Below are 26,057 nucleotides of genomic sequence, written 5' to 3' on the forward strand. Positions count from 1 at the left end.
AATGTTTCGCTATTCATTTAAGAAACAGCTCTTATATGGCAGCCTAATATTTAATCACATTATCAAAGTGTTGGACTGGAGACAAAAATGCATTCCATCTTATCACAATACTAAAACAAAACTAAAATAGCCTACAATGATAAAAAAATAAGGTTGACTATGAGGAGTCACACTTAGAATGGCACTTTATTGTAGCACTTGCTCAGTGCACAACCATAATTACACATCTCAGTTAGTTTAACAGAAAAGGTCTTATCCATATACGTAATATGTTTTTAATATGTTGAATAAAAAGCCCCATACAGTATTTTAACTGTCCGCAACTCGACATTTTAGAAAATGGCAAGAGAATCATGGGATAATGTATTAGACTATTAGAAGAAGAAAAATGCAAATTGACACAGTATTTAACCATATTGAAAGTGTCACCTCGTGAGGTGGTATACCGTTTACTGGCACAGCCCTTGTCAATTGTATCCCATCGTAAGCAAAGTATCATCCAAAAACCAGTGACCAGTACCATTTTTTCACTGGCACCCTTGCGACCAATACAAGAATTGATGTCACACTGCCAGAATAAAGGATTGCAAATTCAAGTGTTTTAGTCGCAGTTTAAAACCCTGCATATAGTTTAAAATAGTAAAAGTATGTGTTCTATATAATAAAAACATAAAGAAACAAAGCACTAACGCATTGGCCAACAAGGATGCTGTGTATTTGACCTGCGCTCCTGCAGTTATATGCATACAGCAGATATTAACACCAAGGCACCTGGCCTCCAGCCCAGACTGAGATGCATGCATCTGCATTTGCATCCAGCTCCTGCTGACTGTTACCCTAAATGTCAGTACTACACAGTGCCATAACGTGAGCGCCAAAAACAAGAAAGCCCACTTTGGTTTCTTAAGATAGAGCTTAGTCAATGTGGTTAGCAGAACAGCGTCTTTGAGCTCCAGCCCCCTGTGTGTGCCTTCTGTGTCGGGTGGGTTTTCATATTGTTTTTCCCTGGTTCTGGTGATGACTTGCAGAAGACAATTGCACAACGATGATTGCATCTGACTCATCCTCCATACATCCCGTGGCTGTGTTCACTGTGAAGTGCTCTCTTAAGATGACCCACGCCTCACTCCAGGATTACTGAGCTGTATCAGAAACTGCCCCCACCTCATCCCCCTGTGCCCTTTTCCTCCAGGCCACTGTCTTGGATCTGATTACAGTAAAACTCCAGCCCGCCTGCCCCTCACCAGTTCCAAACCCCTTGCTTACAGGCAGTTTTCCCCTAAGATGCCTCTCTGAAAGTGACGTTTCTCTGCAGTCACATGTCTGGGACTTGCTGCTAGTGGGTGAACAGAAACTTTGATTTATCAGGTGAGGGGGGGTACTCTTTCTATATATTCTGCCTGGTTCCCCATTGTGGTTACTGGGTAGACAATTCCCTGGAGCCACAATCTCCTTCCAGCAAAAGTAGCTACCAAACATGGTGTTGGCGAAAGAAATAAGAGCAGCGCGGGTCCCTGGAATGGTGGGTCAGTGCCAGTTTTATTAACTTATACCATCCAAAAAGCTTTTTACGTCAAGATTTTTGTTATTGTAAAAGATGACAATAGTATGACATTTATTTAATGATTATTACTGTAATGGTTGTATTTTGTTTTTCAATGTAGAAAACACACTTCAATTTAAGAGGCTTTATGAATTTCTATCCCCTTTGATTGTAATTCAGGTATGTTGCTCGGTTTCATATTGATTTAACAGAAACAACTGTCCTATCCTTGGTAATTCAAAACTGCAGCATGATTGAATAGCGTCACCCCGTTATCTCAAACTACACCCATGTCTTAGTCATGGAACTATGCTTTGAACTGTGTTTGTGCATTTCATTATTTTAAACATTGCATTAATCATTGACCAGTTTTAATCAATAACAGCCTGATTTCATAAATCCCAATTAACCAAGCATGTAATGCCCACATGCGTTGTTCAGATGTGTAAGTATTGTGAAGTATAAAAGCTAATACTTAATTCTAATAATAACAATATTAGATATATAGATCTGCTGTTTCAAACTGTAAATCTGTTCAGAATCCTCTCTGTTTGCCAGTGTCAGCTGACGTTCTCCTGTTTCACACTGTGTCTGTGTGTGAGATTCTCTCTGCTGGTCTGGCTGCCTGTGTACCTGTCAACATGATTTGTTTGCTTGCTTTCCTGTGTGGGTACGAGCTTGTGGCTGTGTGGCAGGGCTGCTGTCGGTCTGTGAGCATGTCCATCTGTCTGTCTGTCTCTCTGTCTCAGTGCCTTGTGTGTAGGAGAGCTGCTACCTCCACATTTCTGTCCTTTAGCCTAAGGGACAACATGTGTTGGGCCGTGTGCACACATCTGTTCCCGTGTCTCATGTCAGCGCTGCCCTGCTTGTTTGTCTTTTTGTTTGTGCCTGTCATGGTACCTGTGAGTATGTGTGTGTGCGCGCGTTTGCTTGCTGGTGACTGCCCTCGAACTGATCCTCCCACAGATACAAAAATGACACAGCAGAGGAAAAAACACCTCGGGGGAAGTCCCACTGTGGAAACGAGAGCAAGCTGCTTCTAGCAAAACTCCACCGAGCTGTGAGACCACTTAACGGAAAAGAAACAAAAAACAAAACTGTAAATCTACACTTTTTTTGTCCCCCCCCATTACCCCCCTCCCCTTTATTTTTTCTTGTTACTCTCAAACATACAGGACACCACCCTGTCTAGGAATTTTACTGTACACTACTTCACTACAACGGGCTGCGGCTCCACATCTGCTCTTAAAAACGAGAAGGGCCCTTTGCAGGGTTTATTGTGGTAAACTGTTATTCACATCTTTGAACCCCCCCCCCCCCCCCACCACCACCACTCTCTCTAAAAAACACACGCACTGCCCTGCTCTTCCCAAGGGCACGGCCGCTCCTCCTCTATGCTATTCCACGCTCTCGTAATATGAGGCGTCATTGCTTTATCAGCACGTAAATGGTTTCCAAATTCCTTGCCGTGTCATCTGTTATTTCAAACAGTCGGCCGTGGTTTCCTTTCACCATTATATACTGTTTTTGGTTGGTGGGCGGGGGGAGATCTACCTTGACGTATCTTTGCCAAGCGTAACCTTGTCTGTCAGTGCCTTACCTTGGTGTATATTACTGGGCACCCTCTGTTCATTCCAGCTTTATGTTGGTGCAGAGTACATAGGAAGACTAGGCTACACTTCAATACACTGAATTGATTTATGTAATGTTAACTTGTGCAGTGGATATGTTGCTGGTATATTTTGTTTACTGGCAAAGGATCTCATAATTTATCCTGATAACTGGTTCAACGATGTTAACGAGTTCTGTAGTCATGGAATTGGACTCCTATCAGTTCTGTTGTATTAGTAGTGGTACCTATATGGGCCATACAACAGGGGGACAATTAAAGGCCTTCTTTGTTTTTTCATCTAAATATATGTGTAGTACGTAACTGGAAAGTGAAGGCTGCTGGGAAGTACATATCCATTAAAAAAAAAAAAAGCCTCTTGCAGAGACAACTTGCAGTGCTAACAACACTAGAATCAAGAAACATGAGCTATTTTAGTTTTTAATAAGGAAATGTCAAGAGAAGAAACATGTATCACAGAGCGCAAACAGAGATGACTTTAAAGCCACAATTGACAACAAAGTATGCTTCACTTCCTGCTGGCTTGTGTTGGCGATTGGACCAGTCTTGAAGCATGCATATGGAGGTGGCGCTGTGACTGTGTTATCTAATTAATTTCATTAATCATAGTTGAATCTAATTAACCCCTTTCTTTCCACTGCGTCATTTCTCAGACTCTATGGTTAGCTTTGATGAACTTTCATGATACTGAAAAGGTTATATATATATAAAAAAAAAAAACTTCTATAAGTGACTAGAAGACTTGTGCATTTTACAAACTCCTTACTTAAATGCCGCCTCTGTTCTCTCGCAGATAAACAGACCGATCGCATGTGTCATCTTTTTATTACAACAAAGAAAATGAGAATGCTATTGCAAACGACTTCAAAGTCGGTAATTATTTCACAGTGACTAAAGTCCTAATCGGATCAATGACACAGGCGTGGAGCCCGAGCACTGAAAAGACACTCAAATAAACCCTTTTCTGTGTTGTGCTCCCGGACAGCGGAGCTCATCCAAAAGCAGTTTCAAATGCCTGCAACGAATTAAGCGCAGAATTGATGGCTTTGTTGCTCTAGTTTTTCACATTGTTTTGTTTCAATTTGAAGCTGCCAGCTGGTGATCCAGGGCTTGGTGGAGCTGATGTTCTGGGGCCAGATTGCAACAGTGTTCTCGGAGGAACACGTGCTGCTGCCCTCCATGTTGTTTTGCATGTCCAAAGGGTTTCGTAAGCTGTTAGGTAACTCAGTTTGTTTCGTTATGGGCTGATCTCACCATGTGTTCAAAACCTGTGTTTACCGAGACCCTGTAGTTTAGAGTAGTTCAGTAGTAGTAGAGTTCAATGGTTTCACCATCCATAACTTTTTTTTATTTATCCCCCCCCACCCCTAATGCTTCCTCACCTCATCTACTGACAGCAAAATGGGCAGCTGGTGGTCTTCGTATGAAAATTCACTTCTGCAGCTCGGGCTGTACTGTATGACTGTCTGCAGCAGAAAGTACTTGGTTGAAAAGGCCAAAACTACCACAGCTGCATCTGTTTGTGTGTGCTCTATTTTGTGCTTTGTATTCTGTCATATCTGCTTTATTGCAATATGAAAGCAGTTTGTTTTATGGCAGCAGGTTGAAAGAACTTCCGTTCACATTTCTTTTATAGTTTTATTTCAGGTCACAGAGAACATGTGCAAAATTATTATTTTACTAATTATTACTTTTTTTTGCATGCATGAAGAAATTATTTAAACAAATTCTGACTGATCTGCATTTTGATATCATGGATAAGCAAAATCTGTGTGCTTTGTCCTTTTATTATATTTCATAAGAAGATTTTGGAAAAGATAGCAGCCTTAAAAAAAACAAAAAAAAAACGACAGATATCCCAAAAAACACCTCTACATTAGCCCGATGCCAGAAACCATGACAGGAAGAATGAATGAAATAAAGAAAAAATCATCTGTTTGTTTTTCCACCATGTCTCAGTTCTACTCCTACAGATTGCTGTGTCAGAAGTGATGAAGCACAATGTGAGCGAGAGTGAACGACAGATTGGACTGCACAGAGCTGAGCAGGATAAACCTCAGTCAGCCACCCACTCTCCTTCTCTGACTCTGCCTCTCCTCTCTCTCTCTCTCTCTGCCACCTCCCCTCCCTGTCTCTCTTTATTTTTCCCTTTCTCTCTTTTTCTTTCTCTGCCTCTCTCTCTCTCTCTCTCTCTCTCTCTCACTCTTCCTCTTTCGTAGCACACAGCACAACCTTCCTGCCCGCAGTGGCTGTCTTTCCTTCCTTTAAGCCCCAGTCAATGGCTGCCTGCAGACTCTGTGTTGCACGTGTCTGGCACTGTGTATTTGCGGCCTTACTACAGCGTCTCTGTGCTTGCCGTACACATGGCAGGGCACCCAGCTGGGCTGGTTCTCTGGTTGGCCAGTTCCACTGCAGTATTTGGTTTCCTTTTTTTCTCCGCTTTGCTGACAATTGAAATGTAAGAGTCGGAAGAAGCAAAAAACAAAACAAAAAAATTAAAACTTTAATTTGCCTTTCTGTAAACACATACTGTTTAGTTGTTTAACTCTCTATGGCTGCAATATTTGCAAGAGTTTATGAAAGTAATCCTGATACATTTAGAACACGGTGCTGCTTGAATTCAGTACAGTAGTCTTTTAGGGTTTTAATGCTTGAGGTCTCTACTATGAGCCTTCAAATTACACAGGTTTGCCATTTCCACCCAGTTTTGCAAAGTTGTCCAGTTCTGCATGTCTGTGAGTCGGCGGTCCGCACAAAGTGGTCTGACCCGTCAAAGTGGTCTGACCATCAAAGTGGTGTGAAAACCCACAGTTTGTGTGGTGTGACGATGCAGCAACAGGTTATTAACAGAAATAAATTGCCAGTAGTCAGATGTACCACCATATATCTCTCTGTTAGGTTGTGTCAGATATGGAAGTCTGTGGTATGTTAACCCCCTGAAGACATGGCCATATTAGTAGAAGACAAGTTTTTGTATGAAGCAGGGTAGAGAAGGGAGCCACACAGCCATCCTGTGCACTGATGGTGTTCGAGATTAGTGCGTCAGTGTTGCTACCACAACCTGATCATTGCACCTCGGGAAGGAACAATAACGACCTACAAATCCTCCGAGAGGAAAATACATCTTTGATATCAATGTGGAACTAGACTTTTGACGTGTCTACGATGCCCAAACACACATTCATAAGCATAATGTATTTGCAACCGGTGCTTGTTATGTTTTAATATACTAACTTTTATTTAAATTATAATAATTAAAAAACAAACTTTCCTGGAGACCCCCACCCTCCCAAGACAGGAACTATGGTGATAATGTACGTTAAAATTGCCAGGCACTGTACAAATTATGAATAAATAATCAGGCAAAACGCATAGATTGAAGGGGGGTGCAGCAGAGGTTTGGGAAACTTTCTGGAACCAGAAATAAAAGGGTTAAAAAACAAAAACATGGCGAGTGAGCTCACCCCCCCCCCCAATAAGGAAAAGCAATGTGGTGGAGGCAGAGAGAGCAGTGAGCAGGGTGCTGGCTCAGTGCTGCTTCTTTCAAGTGGTTTCCCTGCATTGTTCTGTCATAAAGGTTTACCATCATCATCTTGAGCTTAAGTGACAGACTTCCTGACGTCAGACTTCTTTTACTGTTTCTCCCACTTCAACTCTATAAACAGTTTGATATATATATATATATATATATATATATATATATATATATATATATATATAATTTTTTTAACAAGAGGAAGGGTGGGACTTGAAGGACATGAAGAAAAAAAAACGGGGGAGGTTCGTATTTGAAACATTTTGAAACATTTATATGCGATCTGAAAAGCCATGATTACAGAGTGCAGACGAGACGGGCTCTCCGGCCAGAGAGTGCACATTTTCTCCGGTTGTTTCTGGCGAGCTCGAGGTTTCCGTGTTGTGAAAACATGGCTTTCAGCACGGGGTGAAACAGCCTGCCATGTCTGCCGACACATTTGTAAAAAGCCACCGACTCGTTAAAGCACAGAAATGGAGGCCCACGCAGTTGCCACACGGTTCAAGAAAAAATAATAAAAATCATTCGTTCCTGGCGATTCCAAACTCTCCCAGCACTGTCTATAAATACTTGTGCAGATTATTTGTTTTTACCCTCGAAATGTTGCTTGTTCTCCCAGCTCTTATGTGGGTTTTTAATTTGTCTCAACCTCAGTTTGTGCTCCGAAATATTAAAACACAGTCAAGGGGGAGGAAAAAAAAGACCTTTGAAGAAGTTTAATAGGAAGTGTGTCATAAAAAAACCTTGCATATGAGCTTATGATCGTCGTGCTTTCTGATAGTTGTGTTTTCTGTTGTGCGTGCATCGGGCCGGGGCTTGAACAATAAACAAGACTTTCAGAATGTGTGTAAATAAGTATTGTGCCACATAGAGTAAATTCGTCATTTTGGAAAGGCTGTCAGCTAACAGACAGTAAAGACTGACTGTCCTAGTTTCAGCCATCAAGTGGTGTGACTGACCAACTTTATCTTGATGAAGGAAAGCCAGGCCTATTTAAAAAGCTTATTTTAAGCGACATGCTGGTCTAATAAGAGGTGTCAGAGTTGCCTTATTCATACGTCTTCTCTTCAGCTCCAAATCCATATGGCAGGCTGACAGTTTTTCTTTTTCATACCCCCTATCACAGTTCTGCTTGAATTTAACAGCTCCCAATGATTAGCAGTTTCAAAGTAGTGATGGAAATGTAACCCCCTACCCACAAGCCGTCCCTGCAAACTCTTTGAGCTTTGGCTCCGGCGGTCACCCCCCCTTCTTTATAATGGTAATGTTTTGGCATTTCATCTCTAATATGTATAATCCTGAGAGCTGCACAATCTCCGACACATGCTTCCCCACAGGGTTATTAAAAAAGTAGTCATGGTCTGTTTTTCATATCGGATTTGGTCTGTGTTTTCATTAATACACCTGGAATGGACTTTTAGAAGCAGGCACAGCTTGAATATTTGTCACTTGATTTTAGTTTTGGTCTTCTCCTCACGGCCAAAGCTCTGATACGTCAAGCAATGCTCTGATCTAATGGTGTCACAGTATAACTGTCACTCAATCAAAATTATGGACCTTTCGAATGGTTTTATATGGATGTATGCTAGCTGCTAAAGTATGGACATCTCATATTAAAATGATCGCCTCCAATTAAACTTACATTGACACATTTGCAAATGAGAATTAATTAACAAACCTTACTCACATTTTCTCTGACCTGCAACATGTTGTATAAACCATACATGATAAGTGTGCCTTCTTGTTAAGTATGATTAACAGCAAGGGACAGGTATCTCTCCACACTCTTTCAATACCCTGTTGTCCGACATTAATCATAGCCTCAAGTGGTACCGGCCATTGAGGAAAGTGAGCTGGTTTCAGTGTTCCACGGTACCATTGGCTGCCAATCATTTGAGTGTTTTACACTGACAGTTATCGCTGTTTTGTTCCTTGATGGTTTTTCTTTACCGTGTTGCTCAATCCTGTGATTTGTAAGCTTGCCTCAGCCTTCCTCGTCAGTTGGGATTTGTAAATCACATCATCCACGGCAAGAACAACAAAAGGCAAGTGCTCTTTTGATGAGAAGCACCCCTCTCTGAAGTACACAAGAGCTTCAAGTGGGAGTAACTTATCTGACCCGTCACTTGGATTTTAGTGCCAAATCCTTGAATGGACAACACACCTCGGCCCTGCTGACCTTCGCTGTCACCCCCCCCCCCACCCCATAACGAGCAGCTTTATTGATTAGGGCTGAGCTGAAACATGACAGTCAGGGCTGCTGACTGTCTCATCCAGTAAGAGCCCTCGTTTGACACACCAGGAGGAATTGTAGTCTTACAGTGTGGCAGTTCAGGCCTTGGCTGTGAGACTCTCTGTCTCTGCCCCAGCAGTCAACAGTAGCGGGACCAAATTGGCTGGGCATTTGTAGCGCTTGACGGTTCTAATTGTGTCTAGGCCTGATATCCAGCTGAGCGGCTCCAGTCTGCTGGGTCAGATCATGGAGATGGAGTGCTTTTTAGAGGTTCCATTGATGGTGCTTACAATTCTTTATATATGCAGACTCAGTGTTCGCAGATTCAGTATTTTGCTTTTTTTATTGGATTTTAAAATAATATACAATCCGATGATAAAAAAAATAAGTAAAACATCATCCTGAAAGGAAATTGCTAATTCTCACAGGAACTTTGTCTTGTCCGCCCTCCGTTTTTGACAACAGGCAAGATGAGCGAAGAAACTGGCAGGATGAATCCTTCCCCACAACAGCATCTGTTTTGGGGCTTCTTAACGCTAATTTGTTCTAGGCAAGAAAACCAACGTCTTGTGTGGTGTGTGACAAAGCCCATAATAGGCAATAATATATCTCTCTGCTTTATGGTTTTGGAACTGACAGCCAGCAGACTGGTTTATTATCTGTGCTGTAATTTCTAAAGGTTGTGTTCTTGGTTTAAGCACAAAGAGAGAATGGAGTTGCCTTTAATTGCACCTGAGTTGCCCATCCCGATTAGTCCGGCCCAGTTTCAGGTCATTTACAGACAAAATATAGTGCACAATTTCCAGGACTGTGAGCACACCCCATGTATACTCAGAAGGAAAAATGCAACAATGACAGTTTAACAATGAAACTGAAACCCGAATTCAAATTAAAATGGCTAATATACAGAACAAGAAATAAAACAACACGTACGGGCATGTGATTTTTCTTCCCGGGACTTGGCTGGCCTCAGTTAACACCCACTCTGGTTCTGACAAAGTGAAAACATCAGTATGAGGACTGGAGTCCTGGTGCTTCCCCCGAGGTGAATGACTGAACATGAATGTGGAAGGATCTGAGTGTGTAGTGTATCTCCCTCATTCAAAGGCCCAGCGCTCCTTCCCCTGTGCTGCGACATGCATGTCTGTGAGGGGGAATCTCGTCGTCTCTTTCACGTCTGCCTCTTCTTTCAAAAGTCTTTGTCGTTGATCTTATCGAGCTGTTTGCAGTTTGCTCAGCCTCTAACTGTCTACAGATAAAGTAGTGGCTCAGTGAACAGAACTTCAATTGTATTTATATATTATCATCTTTTTTTCTCTCCCACTTTTTCCATTCCGTGGGAACATACAGGTCATGTGATGCTCCCTGTGGGTCTCTGTGCCAAGCCTGGAATTGCTGCTCTTTTAAACTAAACACAGTATTTTTAGTTTGGGGTAGAGGAGTGATCTGTGAGGCCTTTTGGGGGAAGTTTAAAATAATAAGTCGCCTATGTATAGTCAATTACACTTAAAATCCTTTATGATTATTAAGATTGTAATTTAGTGTTGAATTCAGACTTTTTAGCTTTTGAAAATATTTATAATAATAATAATAATAATAATAATAATTGTTTTTGTTGTTGTTGTTATTGAGTGAAAAAGTCAAGAAATGAAGCCATCTCTTTCTTCTGCTTTTACTGATTGCCCAAACTCTGCCACCAATTACAACAAACTGTCCCGAGTCTGCAGCCGCCCGCCTCACTGGGACGACTCGCTCGCTTTATGGACTGTGTGGATGCCCAGACTGTTGTCTTTCAAGGTCCCCTCCACTGTGGGCACGGCAGGGTGGTTACTGCTAGTTTGTTGGGGTTTTACTTTTTCTTTTATTCCTGATTTCAGTAAAATAGGCGCCACCTTCTGGCGTTCTACAGATCTGCACAGATAAATCAGGATGCCATGAGTGAGGCAGGCTACATGCATTGCGACACAAAAACCTCTTCTGAAAGGGCACATTCCTCATCCCCATTGGATTTGAACTAATTCTTTACTTAATCAGTAGGACCTGCTTCTCCCTGGATCGCTGTTTGGACCCTAAACACACCAACTTATTGCACTGGGAACTTTAAAAAGTAACACTCCACCGATTTATTAAACGTTGATCAATTTGAGTCACAGTTTATAATGGTCTCGCTCTATAAAGAGTTAGCCCTTCAAAATACAGGACAGAGTTCCCTACTGGGCTAGGTATCCGTTATCTCCTTGTGGCAAAAATGAGCTAAACAACAATTTGCCAATCATCAAAGGGCTCTTTTTACATCAGAGGATAGTAGTTTCATACCAGTGTGTATTTTGTTAAAATAACACCAAGATCTCCATTAAATATACAGATGTATGTATACATTTGTGAGCTCCTAAATTTGAAGTGGTTTGAGTGGTTTTTTGTGCAGTCTCTTAGGAGCAGAATAACAGTACACCATGCCCCAAGTTGGCCTCTTAGCATTTACTAATACCTAGTGACAAAATTCACTTACACAACAGCTCTGTAACTGGGTGGATACGTTTTGTAGCTCGGCTTGTGCATTCGATATTCATGAGTCAACAAAATGCTTTGACATTTGAACGTCTAAATCCTCGGGGGTTGTTAGAAAAACAAACTATGCAAATAAATATAAATAAGCATGAAATGGATTTTTTTTTTTTAAGAATACAAGTGAATCACAGTTAAAGCATCGTATCAAAGCAAAATGACAAAAAAGTCTCACGAGGTTGGCCTAATTAATTACACCGAAAAACAAAACAAACCTTTAAAAAAAGAAACGTAACGAAAAGAAAAAAGAGGAATCTAAATTTAAGAGCGTCTTTGATGTATATCACAAAAGGAAACGCAGCCTTGTGACTGGGATTAGAAGAAAATTAAGTTGAACCAGAAGGCTGGGTTGGTGATGGGACTTTGATGAGATCTTTGAAGTGGTTTTGAGGATTGGAACAATGTGTGCCGTCAGCGGTGACACCAAATCAGTTCCAACCGTGAGACACGGCAGTGGCGGCGAGAGGCTGAGGACGCCCGTGCCAGCGCTCGTCATCAGAGCAAGAGAGGCGGCAGTGAGTTTGCACCAGCCGCCAGGCACGGCCGCCCAGCCTTGCCGCCACGCAGCCCAGCTGCCCGTCCCGGCGCAGTGTGGAGCGGCGCGCAGCTTCCAAACACCTTCTTGGGGCGACTGTCGAAGCTAATAACCACCAAGGACCCTTTCCAAGTGAACAGCGTCCAGGTTTTACATCGATTTGTACACCTGTTTGTTATTAGCATGAAACGTAATGTTTCTATTATAACATCAGCGTTTTTTAACTGGATATTTCTTTCGTTTCGGATTAGTCGTTTTACAATACATTTTCCCTGTGCAAAGCCTTTTGAGAAAATTGGGCCCTTTTCTTCTAGAGCAGAGAAGCTTTCCGTCGTGAAGGCACATGAAAACAGTTAGTTTACTATCTGCCGCTTGTTTTTCTTTGATTATTTTTCCACTTCTCGTCAACCCTTTCCCCTTTGTCTGTCTTTCTTTCATTTTTGTCCCCCTTTTTTTTTCCTCAGCAGTTTACTCTGTTTTCCTGCTAGGTATGTATCTCGCTCTTACCCTCCCCTGCAGCGCTGCCACCTCACCCTTGTGCTCAGTAAACTAGATGCACGCGTGCAGTAATCGGCACAAGATTCCATTGATAACCCATATTTGCTACTGAGCCTCCGAGATAAAGAGGAGTTTCAAACTTTATAAGAATTACTTTAAAGAAGAAAAAGCCCACAAACTCCCACCTGACCAGAGCAGATGAGTGCTTCTTACATAAAATATTACATATTGAAAGGTCAGCAATTCCGTTGTTTCTTGAAAATGCCATGACGGCAGCTACAGTTTGGCTATGCACTTTCAAAGGTGATGGTAGAGGAGTGGCGGGGATTCCCCCTCCTCAGCTTTGTAACCCTGGTTGACACCCCCAAGGAAAGAGAGAGTGGTGTTCTCTCAAAGAGTTTCACCACAAGAGTAGCCTGTGGCTGAGAATCACTATTTATACTGTACTTTAATTTATTTCCCATTATTGACAGCATCTTACTCCTCCAGAAGACACTGAAGAAAAGAACAGACTGCATGTTTGCCTTCAGAGGCATCTTTCCTGTCCTCTGCAAGTGTTTTCATTGTATTTCATTTTTTCCCCCTTCCTACTATCTGGTTACTGTGCAAAGCTTTTAACCCACACTTCTGGTAAGAGTTACTGCTGACTCTAGGTGTCCCAGTGTATAAATTGCACCACAATGGCATCACTGTAGATTGCAAGTAAGGCCAACCTTTTACCTGTTCTAAATCAATTGAAGATAATTTCCTCCCCCAAATCATTTACTTTAGTGCCTGAAAAAAAAGGTCAGACTTCTAATAAGCTGAGCCAACCCAAAGACCAGAGAAACACTATTACTTTTAATCCCAGCCTGCGAAAATAATTGATGACCTAACTGCTTTACACAACCTCTCGTCTTAAAATGTTATTACTCTTTCTTGACCGGAGAAAAAACGTTTTTAATACCATTCGTCATCACGAGAGAAGTGTCTGAACAGTTTTCCAGAGAGATGTCATATCTTAGCACTGTTGAAAGCCTGAATGATTGAGTGTATTCATACTCGATAATCATGCACCACAGCTCGTAAGTCTTTTTATTTTATTTTATTATAAAATGCCTCTCATTCTATCGATGTGTGAAGAGCGTTTTATTTTCAAGTTGTAGATGTAAACGAATCCTCTTGATTAGATATATGCATGACCTAGTTTACGCTGCGCTACAAATTATTTGCTGCTGTTATTTCGTTTTACCTTTATTTGTTGCTACGTGGCACTTCTAAAAATCAGTTTCTAATAAGGTGCCAGTCTCATGAGCACAACCTGTCTGAGGTTCTTAATGATGTCTGAGAAGTACTTGGGCTAAGTGGTTAGAACCCCTAGTTTCCTCTCTAGTTTACCTACTGATGTCTTGTGGGATAAGATTCAGCAGAAGAGTAAAAACGTATCGCTGCAGACCTCAAGAATTCTGTGGGTTGTGATACCTGTATCTGCTTGCTAAAATGCCACTTTCATTATAAGTTTCCTTTGCAAAAATCACTTTTTTTCTATGCTGCTTTATAGACCAAAAGTGAAACACTGTTCTTACCGCAAGAAACCAAACCTGCAGTAAAATGACACACAGCTATTATATACAACTGGACCTGTAAAAGATGTCTGCAGTCCACAGGGACCCGGACCCGGACTGACGCTACGTTCTGCGAAGTTCAGTGGCTTCGGTCTTTCTCCCTTGTCCTTTTCCTAAAAAAAAAAATCTGTTTCTTCTCTAGACCCTAATTCTGAAAGTCTTAAGATTTTAACAGAGACCTGGCAAACTTCTGAAGTGTTTGCCAGTAAAGATGATAATGTGTCCCTTTGAGTCAGTCAGAATGTGTTGGAACGAAAGCCAGAAGATACTGTGACTCTTTCCATGACCAACATTGCCTGCCCTTGCCCTGGAGTGTATTTTCTCATTGTAAACGGTTCTCCTCAACAGCTAAAGCAGCACACATGGACCCCCAGCAAAGAGGTTCTGGTTTTCCGTGTGGGACTCTGTTTGTTTTATGGAGAGCGGGCTCGCTCAAAGTCTTCTCGATATTTCACTGCTTTTTGGCGATTCACCGTTAAAGTGTAGTGAGGACAATGTAGAAATGCTGCATCGTTCTGTGCTGAATGTCTCTAAAGATGTGGGTCCCTCTGCTGTTTTGGGCTCTGCAATTCTTGCTCGCAACACTTTCTGCAGTCAACGGAGCTGAGACCTACAATTACAGTTTCCCAAAGTGCATGAAGAGTTAAGTCAAACATTTCATTTTCTCTTGCCGGAGAAATATGTTTTTTTTTATATTTTGGTTGATGGTTTGTTAGTGGGTTGTATTTTTTGTGGACACAGCAGAAATGTCTGATAGCTGATCATGTGTTGTCTTACTGTTGTGCAGAAGTGAAAGGATTAACTGGAGGTGCTAGGTTTCTACCAGTAGCACCTTTTCATGCGTTTATTTTGAGTCTGTGTTAAAAAATGGTGTTGCTAGTGTTTTTTAGCACCTAGGCTGAAGCTGGTGATCACAGCGGTCAGCGCTCAGCAGGCGGGAAGGCCAGGCTCACCGGCCCTTTGAGGAACCAAAACCCCTGTGGAAATAAATGGTTATAACACGTTCACAAAGAGAATTATGTTGATGTATTTCTGTATGTGTATGTGTGCTTATATATAGAGATCGATATACACACACATACACATGCAAAATAAAGATTCTTGTTTTCATATTTTCAAACTATCTGCTTTTTAAAACACTTTTCCCCCTCCATACAGAAAGCTGCAATTTACTGATTTTAATGCACAGAATAATAAATGCATCCAATTTGTGTCATTCAATTAAAGTGTTAGCAGCCCTGCCATTTTATAATCTTTTTATTTATGAGCTACATACACTATTGATGGATTTCAAAACCGTTCTTAAATAAAAGGGACTTGAAACTGAATTCCTTGGGGACAAAAAAACTAACAACAGAGAATGTTTGCGTGTTTTGTACCGTGGTAACTTCCACCATCTTATTTCTCGCTTATTCCTCATACTTGATGATGAGGGAGAAACGCTGATGTTTTTGGTTTGTTTCTCTGCTCAGGTAACTTGCCACGCTGTCTTGATATTCCAGTAACAAAAGCTTGCATCTGCACAGTCTTCTCAAACTGAGAAGACATAACATGGGGAAGTGTGTGAGCGGCGCACCTGTCTGAGCCAGTAAAGCTTTGCTAAAAGGCTCTCTGTGATGTTTGTGTACTTTCCCCTGACCTCCCCGAAAGCATGTCAAAAGTATTTTGTCCCCCCTTGTATTTTGAAGTTTGAGCAACATACTAAACTACAGAAGAGTAACCAGTCAAATCACAGTCACAAGGGAATCTTCATGATCATGTAGATGTTATTAACCCTTTTTGAGGCGGATGTGGAACTGGCATCTTAGGTCATCACAGATGGGATACATCGAAGCAGTTTACAGCGATGCAAGTACTAAACGATGTTTCGTTGCTCGGTTTTGCATCCTCAAGTCCCCTGTTTCACATCCCCCATGATTCGATAATAGTACTGCGATCAAACAGCACAGTACGAGACAATAAAATTGAAACAGACTGAAGCACCTGAATAAATTCACCTAATTAACTTTTTTGTTCCCCCTAGATCTATCGTTCCATTAAAAAAAAATAAGAGCCCAGCCTCCCACAGCTTCTCCAAATCAAAGGCTACTCTACATAAAATTTGAAGCTTTCGCTTGTGTGTTGGAATGCAATCTCGCTCTCTCCCCCTCCCCCACACCTCCTCAGGTAAGACGGACTGAAGGTTGAGTGGAAGGCTGTTCCAGGTGGTACCTGTCAGGTGCAGGTACTGCTCCAGGGAGGAGAGGCTTGCCGTCCTTGTGCCCGCCCCTCCCCCACAATGTTGTGCCCCTTCTGTGAACTCCCTCCACCCGCCTCTCACCAAAACACACACCTGGACTGGGAGAGACACGCAGATCTTCACAAGCATGCACGCACGCCTGGTAAACGGGCACCATACTAGTGTTGTCACCAGAGCAACTGCCACGTTGTCGTTAATTGGATGAAACCATATACAGCACGCACACAGAGGGTGACTCTGTGAAGCCTTTCATTGCATTCAGGGTTTAAAAATTAGATACTTTTCTACTGTCTCTTTCCTTGCACTATTTTAACAACCTATTTATCCCCAAACCACAATCGATAACTTCTCAGTCTATACAAATTGATAAAACAACTGCTTGCCTCTATTTATTAATAGCTTAATTACCAGGAGGCTGCTCTAACAGACCATAGTCATATATGTAATTAATTGAACACAAAATTAATCTTGGAAATATATTATTTGCCAGTGCCCATATTTTCAGTGTGTTGTAGCTTCTGTTATCAACAGTCTGCCCAGGCACTCCCCAGTACACTAAGCAATACTGATGGTCTGCTGTTCACACTTTGAGGAAATCCTCACAGCTTGTGTTGTCAAGGAAAGGAAAACAAATATATGGTCTGCATCCTTTACGAGCATCTTTCATGGATCTGAAGGTTTTCATGGCCTCTCAGTCTCGGGTACAGGTTTACAAACCTAATTTCAGAGTTCTAGAATTGCAGAGCATGTTAATTACTCTGATTATATTGCATTGTTCTGCTGCCAGGTAGTAATTAAACAATAGCGTAAATTTAAGCAAAGATATGAATGCACAATTTACACATGCATCTGAGTTTAAAGGCACACATTAAAATGTCTGCGATTGTCTACTTATCACGCAGCCAGTTGGCAACACCAGGCATCGCGCATGCCAGTGTGTAATTACTACTGATGCAAGTGATACAAGAATTGACATTTTCTTTCTCCTACTTAAGCAAACGTATCATATTAAAATAGAGAGAGAGAGAGAGAGAGAGAGAGAGGAAAAAAAGTAAAACAAGTAATTTTATTTTGCAAACCAGCAAAGATACCACATGAAGGACATCTCACTTGGACCACCTATCTAACCTCAGGAAGGTGTCATATATGACTCTCATACATGGTATATATGCGTAGTCTATTTAAGGCAGGGATGACTACTGTAAGGTGTCACTCAGAGTCTTGTCAAACTGTAACCCTTTCAGGGCGGGAGTCCTGCGAGTCCCTCGAAAGCCTACTTTTGGTGCGAAAACGCACATTACTGTAACAATATGTGATGGATCCAGCTGTTTTTGTCTTGCGTTATAGGTGGAAATGCACATCTGCACGTAGCTTTTATAGAACGTTTAGAACAAGTAATGTAAAGCACCGCTTTTCTTAATTAAAGGTGTCCAGATCCCAGAAAGTAGCAGTTTTACTTGCATGACATCTTGGAGCTTGAAAGTGTCGAGGAACTGAAAGCAATTCAAATGAGCATGTCAGAAGGGGGACAGAGCACAGCCAGTGTCTGTGAATGGACCAGACAGCACTGATCAAAAAAGGTTTCCTCTGATGGAGCACACCATTCCATGTTCCAGGAGTATCTGCTAGTGTGCGTCGTATTGACTAGCAGTGGTCCACTGTTTAAAGGGGACAAACACCTGGGAGAGATCAAATAGAATCATTACAGAGGCTAGCCGCGGTGTCTTAGTTGAGACCTTGAGTGTGAAATAGCTCTTGCTCCTGAAGAGACAACAACAGTTGTGTACGGTGTGGAGGTGGTGTGTTCTCTTGCTTGTGTATCAATTCCCTCCCCTCTCAGCTCCCGGTCACATCCTCTCATCACCTGGGTGACCCTCCGTGGCAGATGTTCAGGAGTTGTTGAGCCTTTTTGCCTGGGCTCTCTGGGGCCTAATAATTGATCCTCCCCCTTGGTGGGTGTTGCCTATATATCTGTGTCAAGTCGCAGTCCATCCACCGTGGTCTGTAACATATATATATTGTGTAGCTCAAGCGAAAGTCATCAGCACACAACTTGGAGCAGCAAGCAGATTGGCTGTGTGAATCGTGCCAGGGAAAAATATAAACAATTAATTGGAGCCTCTGTACTGCTGGGAACCACAGATAACATAGACGTAAACACTAGACAGACTGAACAATAAACACTGCTCCACACTTTGAGTCCCTGCGGTCCCTGGAAGCACAGTGCCCAGAGTTCAGAGGAGCTCGGGACTGCATTGCATGGCCGTGGACAAGGCCGACCAGCCACGACTCACTGCCCCAACTCCCACCCCAGTAAAGGAACCGCCCCTCCTTACCAATGTGTTTGCAGTCACCATTATTTTTGTACTTTTTTCAATGCACCGCTGCATCCAAGTTTTAAATTTGTTTGTTCTCCTGGAACTGAAAATATCAGCTGACATGCTTAGCTTATTTACAGTATTTAATGTCAAGACTTTCTATAGAGTGAAGTTCACATGAAGACTCAGTGACCAGCAGTGGTTAAAGGTTACCCCTGATGCTCCTTAGAGAAGTAGGATTGCTTACCAGCAGCAGGGACCAGTCGGGAATCCTAGCCTAGCTCACTGGGAGACCACTATGTCTCACTTTCCCTGGGTAAGGTATCCAAGCCACCGAAACTGATTTTCCCTAACTGACGCACAACCGTGTGTCTCGGAAAGGCTAGGAATATGTTGCTGGTGTAAAGTGTCATTTCTGAAGGCTCTGAAAGTCAGCAGCTTTCTTTGATACCACACAGAGAAGACAGGAGAACACTTTATAAAATCACAGGATTACAGTGCTGACATTCCCACGTGACAGTGCAGGAATAATTAAATAAATAAATGATTTCAAGGATCCAGTTCAGTTTCTCTCTGTGAAGTGAAGAGAGAAAACCCCCCTGCAGGGCCTGTTACGGGCTGCTGTCATCAGCACTGCCACCAACCGCCCCCCGACATACCCCCCCGCCCCCCCTGCTGAGTTCGACGCCTGGGCTTCAAATGAACAGAGAGATTGTCGTAAAACAGGGTGCCACAGTTACACTGCCCTGCGACAAACAGTGCCAGACCCTGCCAGACATCTGCTCACCAGCTGCCGGCAGAGACTGGGGTTTGGAAATCAATGAAGAAAAAAAAAAGAGAGATGAAATAAGCGCTTAAAAGAAGAAATACAATTTTTAAAAAGAAAAACGGCTGGGGTTTCAAATAAGGAAATACTTTTTTTTTTAAGAGAAAATTGCTATTTATCAGTTTCATGTTACAGTTGAATTTGAAAATATATTTGTGTGCATCTCACTCTCGTGGTTAAAAATAGTTTGACTATTTATTTATTTTTTTATTTTCTTGAGATTTTGAGATTTTGTATTTTGGAATTGCTCATAACTTCCTGTTATTGCCTTTTTAATGAACCCGTATTAGTACCCAGTGGGTTTCATTCTTCTTTTGGCATTTGACTTCCCTTCTACTTGTTCTGTTCTGTGACTGAATCACCCCATCTACTGAGCTGAAGGTTATGCTCTTCAAAGGCCAACCAGGAAAAAAATGTATTATTATACCTCCAACTTTCACCCCCCTTCAGGTTTGCAGCTTTTGTTGGCAGAGTGGAAAAGATGAAGACAACACACTTTGCAGCTTCAAAATCTGCGCTACTCTCAGCCTACTTTTGATGCCACTGTCCTACCAGGGAAAGATGGTACAAGATTGATGTGGCTCCTTCCAGGAATTACTGGGGCTCCACTGGCACCCCGGGCACTCAGAGAAGCTGCTGTCCCGTGGCAAGCTGAGGAAAACATGGCAAGGTTTGAGCCCTTTTTCTTTCATCTGTTTGTAGAGTTCTCGCCATCTCCCCCCCACCTCTGGACTATAGGGCACACTGCACTCTGAGAACAGGCTGCATGAACCAATTACTGCTTCAGAGCAGGTCTAAGCCAGGTGGAGGTATGCATTACAGTGACACATGCAAATGGCCCATTTGTCTCCTCAGATTCTGAGGTGCCCCCCCATGCATCTGTGAATCTCATGCTGGCACCTATATTCTAGCCTGATATGCCAAGTAATTAATTTACACTTCAGGTCGAGGGCTTTCACTCTGTTTTTCTGCTGTGCATTTGTTCTCAAATTTGTATTTTTATCTTGTGTTTTGTTTCTGTCAGTGCGTGCCAAGTTCATTTTTATTTTATCTCCTCCGGCGTTCCCACGTGTTATGTTGTCCTTAATCCAAACACATTCCCAACTATGCTCTGTAATCTGCTCAAGGAGTTTTTCAGAGAAGAAAAAGAAATAAGAACGAAAAATCTGTACAAATTGTCTAATTAAAGTTGCTCCCATATGACTAATAGATTTTTTAAATGCCTTTCACATAATTTCCCAGATGCTTCAATCAATCTGTTTATTAAGTGCAGGAAAATATGTTGTACACACTTCTTTAAAAAGCTTGTGTTGGAATGTTGAAATTTCCAACCAAACGGTTCTGAACTTTCAGTGGAGTTTAAAGCTACATCCATCTGCACCGCATGTGCCTGAGCAAGCAAGACAATAAACTGTGTGCGTACATTTCATAAAACTTTTTGCGATCATCTGCATCTATAGTCTTGGAAAAGATAGATAATTGCCCTCGTGCTTTGTAACTCCTTCGAGCACCGGATACATGTCGGTGACTTCTCTATTCCCCCTTGACAACATGGTGTCCATGTCACTCACTCACTCTCCTGACCGCCAAACACATTTTCAAAGGTGAGTCAGCCAACGAGTTCTGAAGAAAACCATCTCATGTCCAGCTGAGGATGCCAGTCAGACTGATGAGACTGGTACAGAGAGAAGGGCCATGGAGGTGCAGTAGAGAGATGGTTCATCTAAGCTCTGAATGCAGGAAGGATTATTTCAGTGCCATGCAGACTTGTAGGTCATGGCAACGTGCAAGAGAAATTCCTCTGCAGAAGGCTGGCACACTCTAATGCCACTACTTTTGTGAATAGAGGTACTTCAATTCCTCCTGGTGAACCTAAGCAAGTTTATTTTTGAGTGCAACCTGGGCTGAAAAGTAGTATGAAAAACAAGAAGCAAGGAGGTAACAGTGCATGAAAATAACTGCTGCTTTTTATTTGTGCTTTTAACCCACTTGTCAGTTTTTCATGACGATCTTGTGGTTCCCTACTTTGCTTACCCTTCCCTTTATAAAAAAGATAAATGAATAAAGAACCCTCAGTAGAACATACATGAGGTTCAGATGCATGAGAAAGTAAAAAGCGTGGGCTTGTGCTGCCCATTCTGCACACAGGAAAGAAAACTATTTGTTAATATGTAAAAAATCTGCTCCAGCTACAGGAGCAGATGAGAATTAGCTTCATGACAAAACCAAGAAACATGCAAATGAAAATCCAAGCTTTACAGTCCAATGTGAAGCAAAACGTCCTAAGTGTGTTGCAGTTAAGAACTGCCTGGTTTAATTTGTTTGGTGATAAGTATTCAGCTATATTTTCTTTCTTGTCATCCAATGATTATTGGTTGCACACTGCAGTGGGAGTGTGTGGACATGCTTATACTACAGACAGTAATTTCTTTAAAATAAAACTGTATTCATCTACCCAAATAATCAATTAGGATGCAGTTTAATAATGTAATTTCTGCTCTCAAATGAAAGATAATATAATACGCACACACACACACATATATATACTTTTAATTTTAAACGTAGTAATTTTAACATTATATTCAATTCAATTCAAATTCATAGGCATTTTCATTCCTATTTTATTTCTACAAATAATGTGTTGTGTGCTCCCAGTTTAGTAATGCATAAGAGAATGACATTAAAATATAAAACAGGCCTGCTTAAAAAGCACTTGCTTACTATTTCAGACATTTAATAAAACTGAATTGCACTGTTGCAATTTTGTAGAGTAAATTACACAGAATTCAAAGTTAGTTACTTAGTTAGAATCTACTTAATAAATACGCATTTTATGAGTCTAGTCCAATTAAATTGTGTACTGATACAGATGTTTTAGCTTGGTACTTTGGAGAACAAATTGTAATCATTTGAAAACTTGAATAAGGTTGATACTTCAGATGTGTGATCTACCATTTTGGTGTTCTATAGATGATTTGTAAACCGTAGCAGTCATTAAATATATGTATTTAGTTTTTTCTGACACTGACGTTTAGCCTGCAGTGGAAAGTTATAAAACACACACCGTACTCCTTATATGGGTTACATATTCGGCCTCAAACTAGACTAGTGTTGTGAACAACTTTGTTTTTGATAGATGGATTGAATTTTGCTGTAGCGCACTAAAAAGCAATAAAGCAAATCCCATTTTCAAACAGTCGCATACAAACTTTTAAATTATTTAATTATGTTGAAACGCGGACCGATTTGTTTGGAGGACCTGTCGTAAGGAATGTTTATTTTTATTATTTTGAATTTGATTATATACTTATATGTATAACCTTTAACCTTTCCATTTAAACGTTCATTTAAATTCTGTAGCATATTAACATATTTCTGTCCCCCAAACATAGCTATGTAGAAATGTAAAAACGAAAAATGGACTCATTATACATATATAAGAATACATGCGCTATAAACCACTGACAGCATAGACTCTGTTTATGGATATATTTTGTGACACAAAGCGTGGGGACGACAAAAGAGATGTGTTTTTTTTTAATGAGTGATCAGATATCCTTTTAGTACTACTGAAATGAGGATATATATATAAAAAAGGGATACATGCAAGAAAATGTCAGTGCAGTTATTTCGGGAATGTCGATTTAGTACAGTCTGTTAACTGCTATGCATTCATTTTCGTTTCGTTTTTCGTGTGTGTGTGTGTTGGTATACAGCTGTGTGTGTGTGTGTGTGTGTGTGTGTGTGTGTGTGTGTTGGTATACAGCTGTGTGTGTGTGTGTGTGTGTTGGTATACAGCTGTGTGTGTGTGTGTATGTGTTGGTATACAGCTCTGTGTGTGTGTGTGTGTGTTGGTATACAGCTGTGTGTGTGTGTGTGTGTGTGTTGGTATACAGCTGTGTGTGTGTGTGTGTGTGTGTGTTGGTATACAGCTGTGTGTGTGTGTGTGTGTTGGTATACAGCTGTGTGTGTGTGTGTGTGTGTGTGTGTGTGTTGGTATACAGCTGTGTGTGTGTGTGTGTGTTTGTGTGTTGGTATACAGCTGTGTGTGTGTGTGTGTGTTGGTATACAGCTGTGTGTGTGTGTGTGTGTGTGTGTGTGTGTGTTGGTATACAGCTGTGTGTGTGTGTGTGTGTGTGTTGGTATACAGCTGTGTGTGTGTGTGTGTGTGTGTGTGTGTTGGTATACAGCTGTGTGTGTGTGTGTGTGTGTTGGTATACAGCTGTGTGTGTGTGTGTGTGTGTGTGTGTGTGTGTGTTGGTATACAGCTGTGTGTGTGTGTGTGTGTGTTGGTATACAGCTGTGTGTGTGTGTGTGTGTGTGTGTGTGGGTATGTGTGTGTGTGTGTTGGTATACAGCTGTACAGAAACCACTGCGCCAGACTGACACTCTCGCTTGTGCTCGCAGGACGCTGACTGTGCGGACTTTCCACGCAACTGTGATCTCTGCCCGACACATCCCTCAGCCCGGCGGGGTCTGGGGTCGCCGATCACCCGCACACTCATTCATCCCCGACGTCCTATTGCCCTTGACTGAGACTGCGCCGCGTTTAAGCGACAGTCGGCAAAGCTCGTAGTTTATTCCGACATGAACGCATCTAGCCTTCTCGCCCCGCATTTTGACAGTGGTGCCTAAATCGGGGCTTTAAAAGCAAAGCATGCCCTGGCATTGGCTCGTTTAACACAATACGCAATCATCTCAGTATAGAAAAAGTGGCTTCCTCGTTTTAACCGATACATACTTATTTGTTTATGTATATATACATATTTAATTTACAGTGTACGGTAATTTAGGAGATGTATAGTCCAACATAGTTCCCTTTGTATAGGCACATGGAAAAGTGCTTCACAGCGCTCTTATAACCCAGTCGGCAACAAGTGGCCTGGACAAGATGTGTCGCGTAAAAATAAGTAAGCAAACCAAGAGAAGAGAAAAGAGGGGGGTGTTACGGGATTATGATAATCCATAACCACCGATACCAACTTGAAAGAAAAGGATGAGAAATGTAATGAAGCCCATCTCGGAAATGCCCTTCCTATATCATAACCCGTTATCCGTATAGACTGCTATAACCTATATAAAGTTACAGAACAGCGCCCTACCTTGGTTTCTCTTGGGGTTCGGCTGCTTTCTGCGTTTGCCCCTGCTTTCCTCTGCCATCCTGTTGGTTAGCTCAGACGGTGGAGTCGGTGAGGGAGCTGGAAAGTTGTAGTTGTCCACATTGCCGTCTTTCACAGATGTCTCCGGGCCATGCCGCGACCCCACATCACCACTGAGCGCTCACGGTGGGTGATGTCATGGCAGGGGCTGGTCTTGTCCGTAAACTCGCAGGATAACAGTGTGAGTGATGCTCAGTGTTTCGTATGTGTGTGTGTGTGTGTGAGTGCGTATGTCTGTGTGTACGCGGTTGACAGCTCAGAGATCAAACTCATTTTAATAGAAGAAGAAGAAAAAACATGATCGGGTACTCTTTCTCTCTCTCTCTCTCTCTCTCTCTCTCTCTTCCTCTTCCCCTTTCTCTGCACTGCTAGCGCTAATACAGGCTTTCACACCTAGGTAGGCTAAAAAAAAGGTAAGTGCGAAAAAGTGACAAAAGTCGGGTTCTTTTGTCACTGACGCAGCTGCATCTGCCACTGCGATCAAGAAAGGGGTTAGGTTTTGAATTTACCGAAAAGGAGATAGCTTGAAACCCCTAACCTATTTGAGTAGGTGTTGGTGGTTTATTTATACTAGTACGCAATTTCATTTTTTTTTTTTTTTTTTGGTCAGGGCTATAGCATCTGTCTATCTCCTTTCTTATCTATCGATGTGTCTAACTGGGTGTCTGTCTCTGTCTGTATCTGGCTATCAGTCTTTGCTGGTATGCACCCGTAGAGGTGTCAGTAAGGAGTCCTGACCCATTGGCACCTCCGGCCCTGGCTGACCGGGCATTGCGGGAGATCAGTCCGGTGTCCTAGCTATGGGAGCCCCTCCGGCCGTCACTATCAGCGTGCCCACAGATGCTTAGACCTCATGTACCCACTTACCCATTACATTTGCAAATCAGATTTGCATTAGTCAGACCCTCAAATGTATCAGTTTGTTTCTTTGTATTTCTTTCTTTAATTTCCAGTGTCTGCCCCTCTCTCTAGTTTGCTAGTGGTCTGCGTGGAATAAATCCATAAAATAAGTCGCATTAGTGGCCGTCCTTTGTGGGTCATAATGGGTTTTGCAAACCAAAAACATCCACACAAACGACCCCCTTTCCATTGACTCGTTTTCCAAAGTTACTGTCCCGCCAGCGTTAGTACCAGCACACGGGAGTTGGCGATTCATTTTTGTTTGTTTGTTCTGTCTTGGACAATTTGCACATTAAATAAAAGAATTGAACGCGAATGACCCGACAACACTTGAATAATAATACTACATGTAATGAAAGCATGACATCGAGGAATATATATTACAATGAATTAATTCTGAGAAACAACGAATTAAATAGTGTTAAAGGAGGGAAAGTCACAAGAATGACGAGGAAAGAAAATAAAAGTGTCA

The 26,057-nt window shown here is 41.9% G+C and overlaps 1 protein-coding gene across 1 annotated transcript in view; it reads right to left on the reverse strand.

The window, feature by feature from the left end:
* LOC136752791 (zinc finger E-box-binding homeobox 2) overlaps positions 1–24,839 on the reverse strand; it is a 47,718-nt gene extending 22,879 nt beyond the window's left edge. Inside the window, exon 1 of the mRNA XM_066708410.1 lies at positions 24,629–24,839. Within this exon, the coding sequence (XP_066564507.1) occupies positions 24,629–24,686 (58 nt within the window). The 5' untranslated portion in view covers positions 24,687–24,839. The remainder of the gene's footprint in view (positions 1–24,628) is intronic.
* Between the last annotated feature and the right edge of the window lie 1,218 nt (positions 24,840–26,057).

The sequence above is a fragment of the Amia ocellicauda genome, chromosome 7, assembly GCF_036373705.1.
Source record: "Amia ocellicauda isolate fAmiCal2 chromosome 7, fAmiCal2.hap1, whole genome shotgun sequence".
Lineage (NCBI taxonomy): Eukaryota > Metazoa > Chordata > Actinopteri > Amiiformes > Amiidae > Amia > Amia ocellicauda.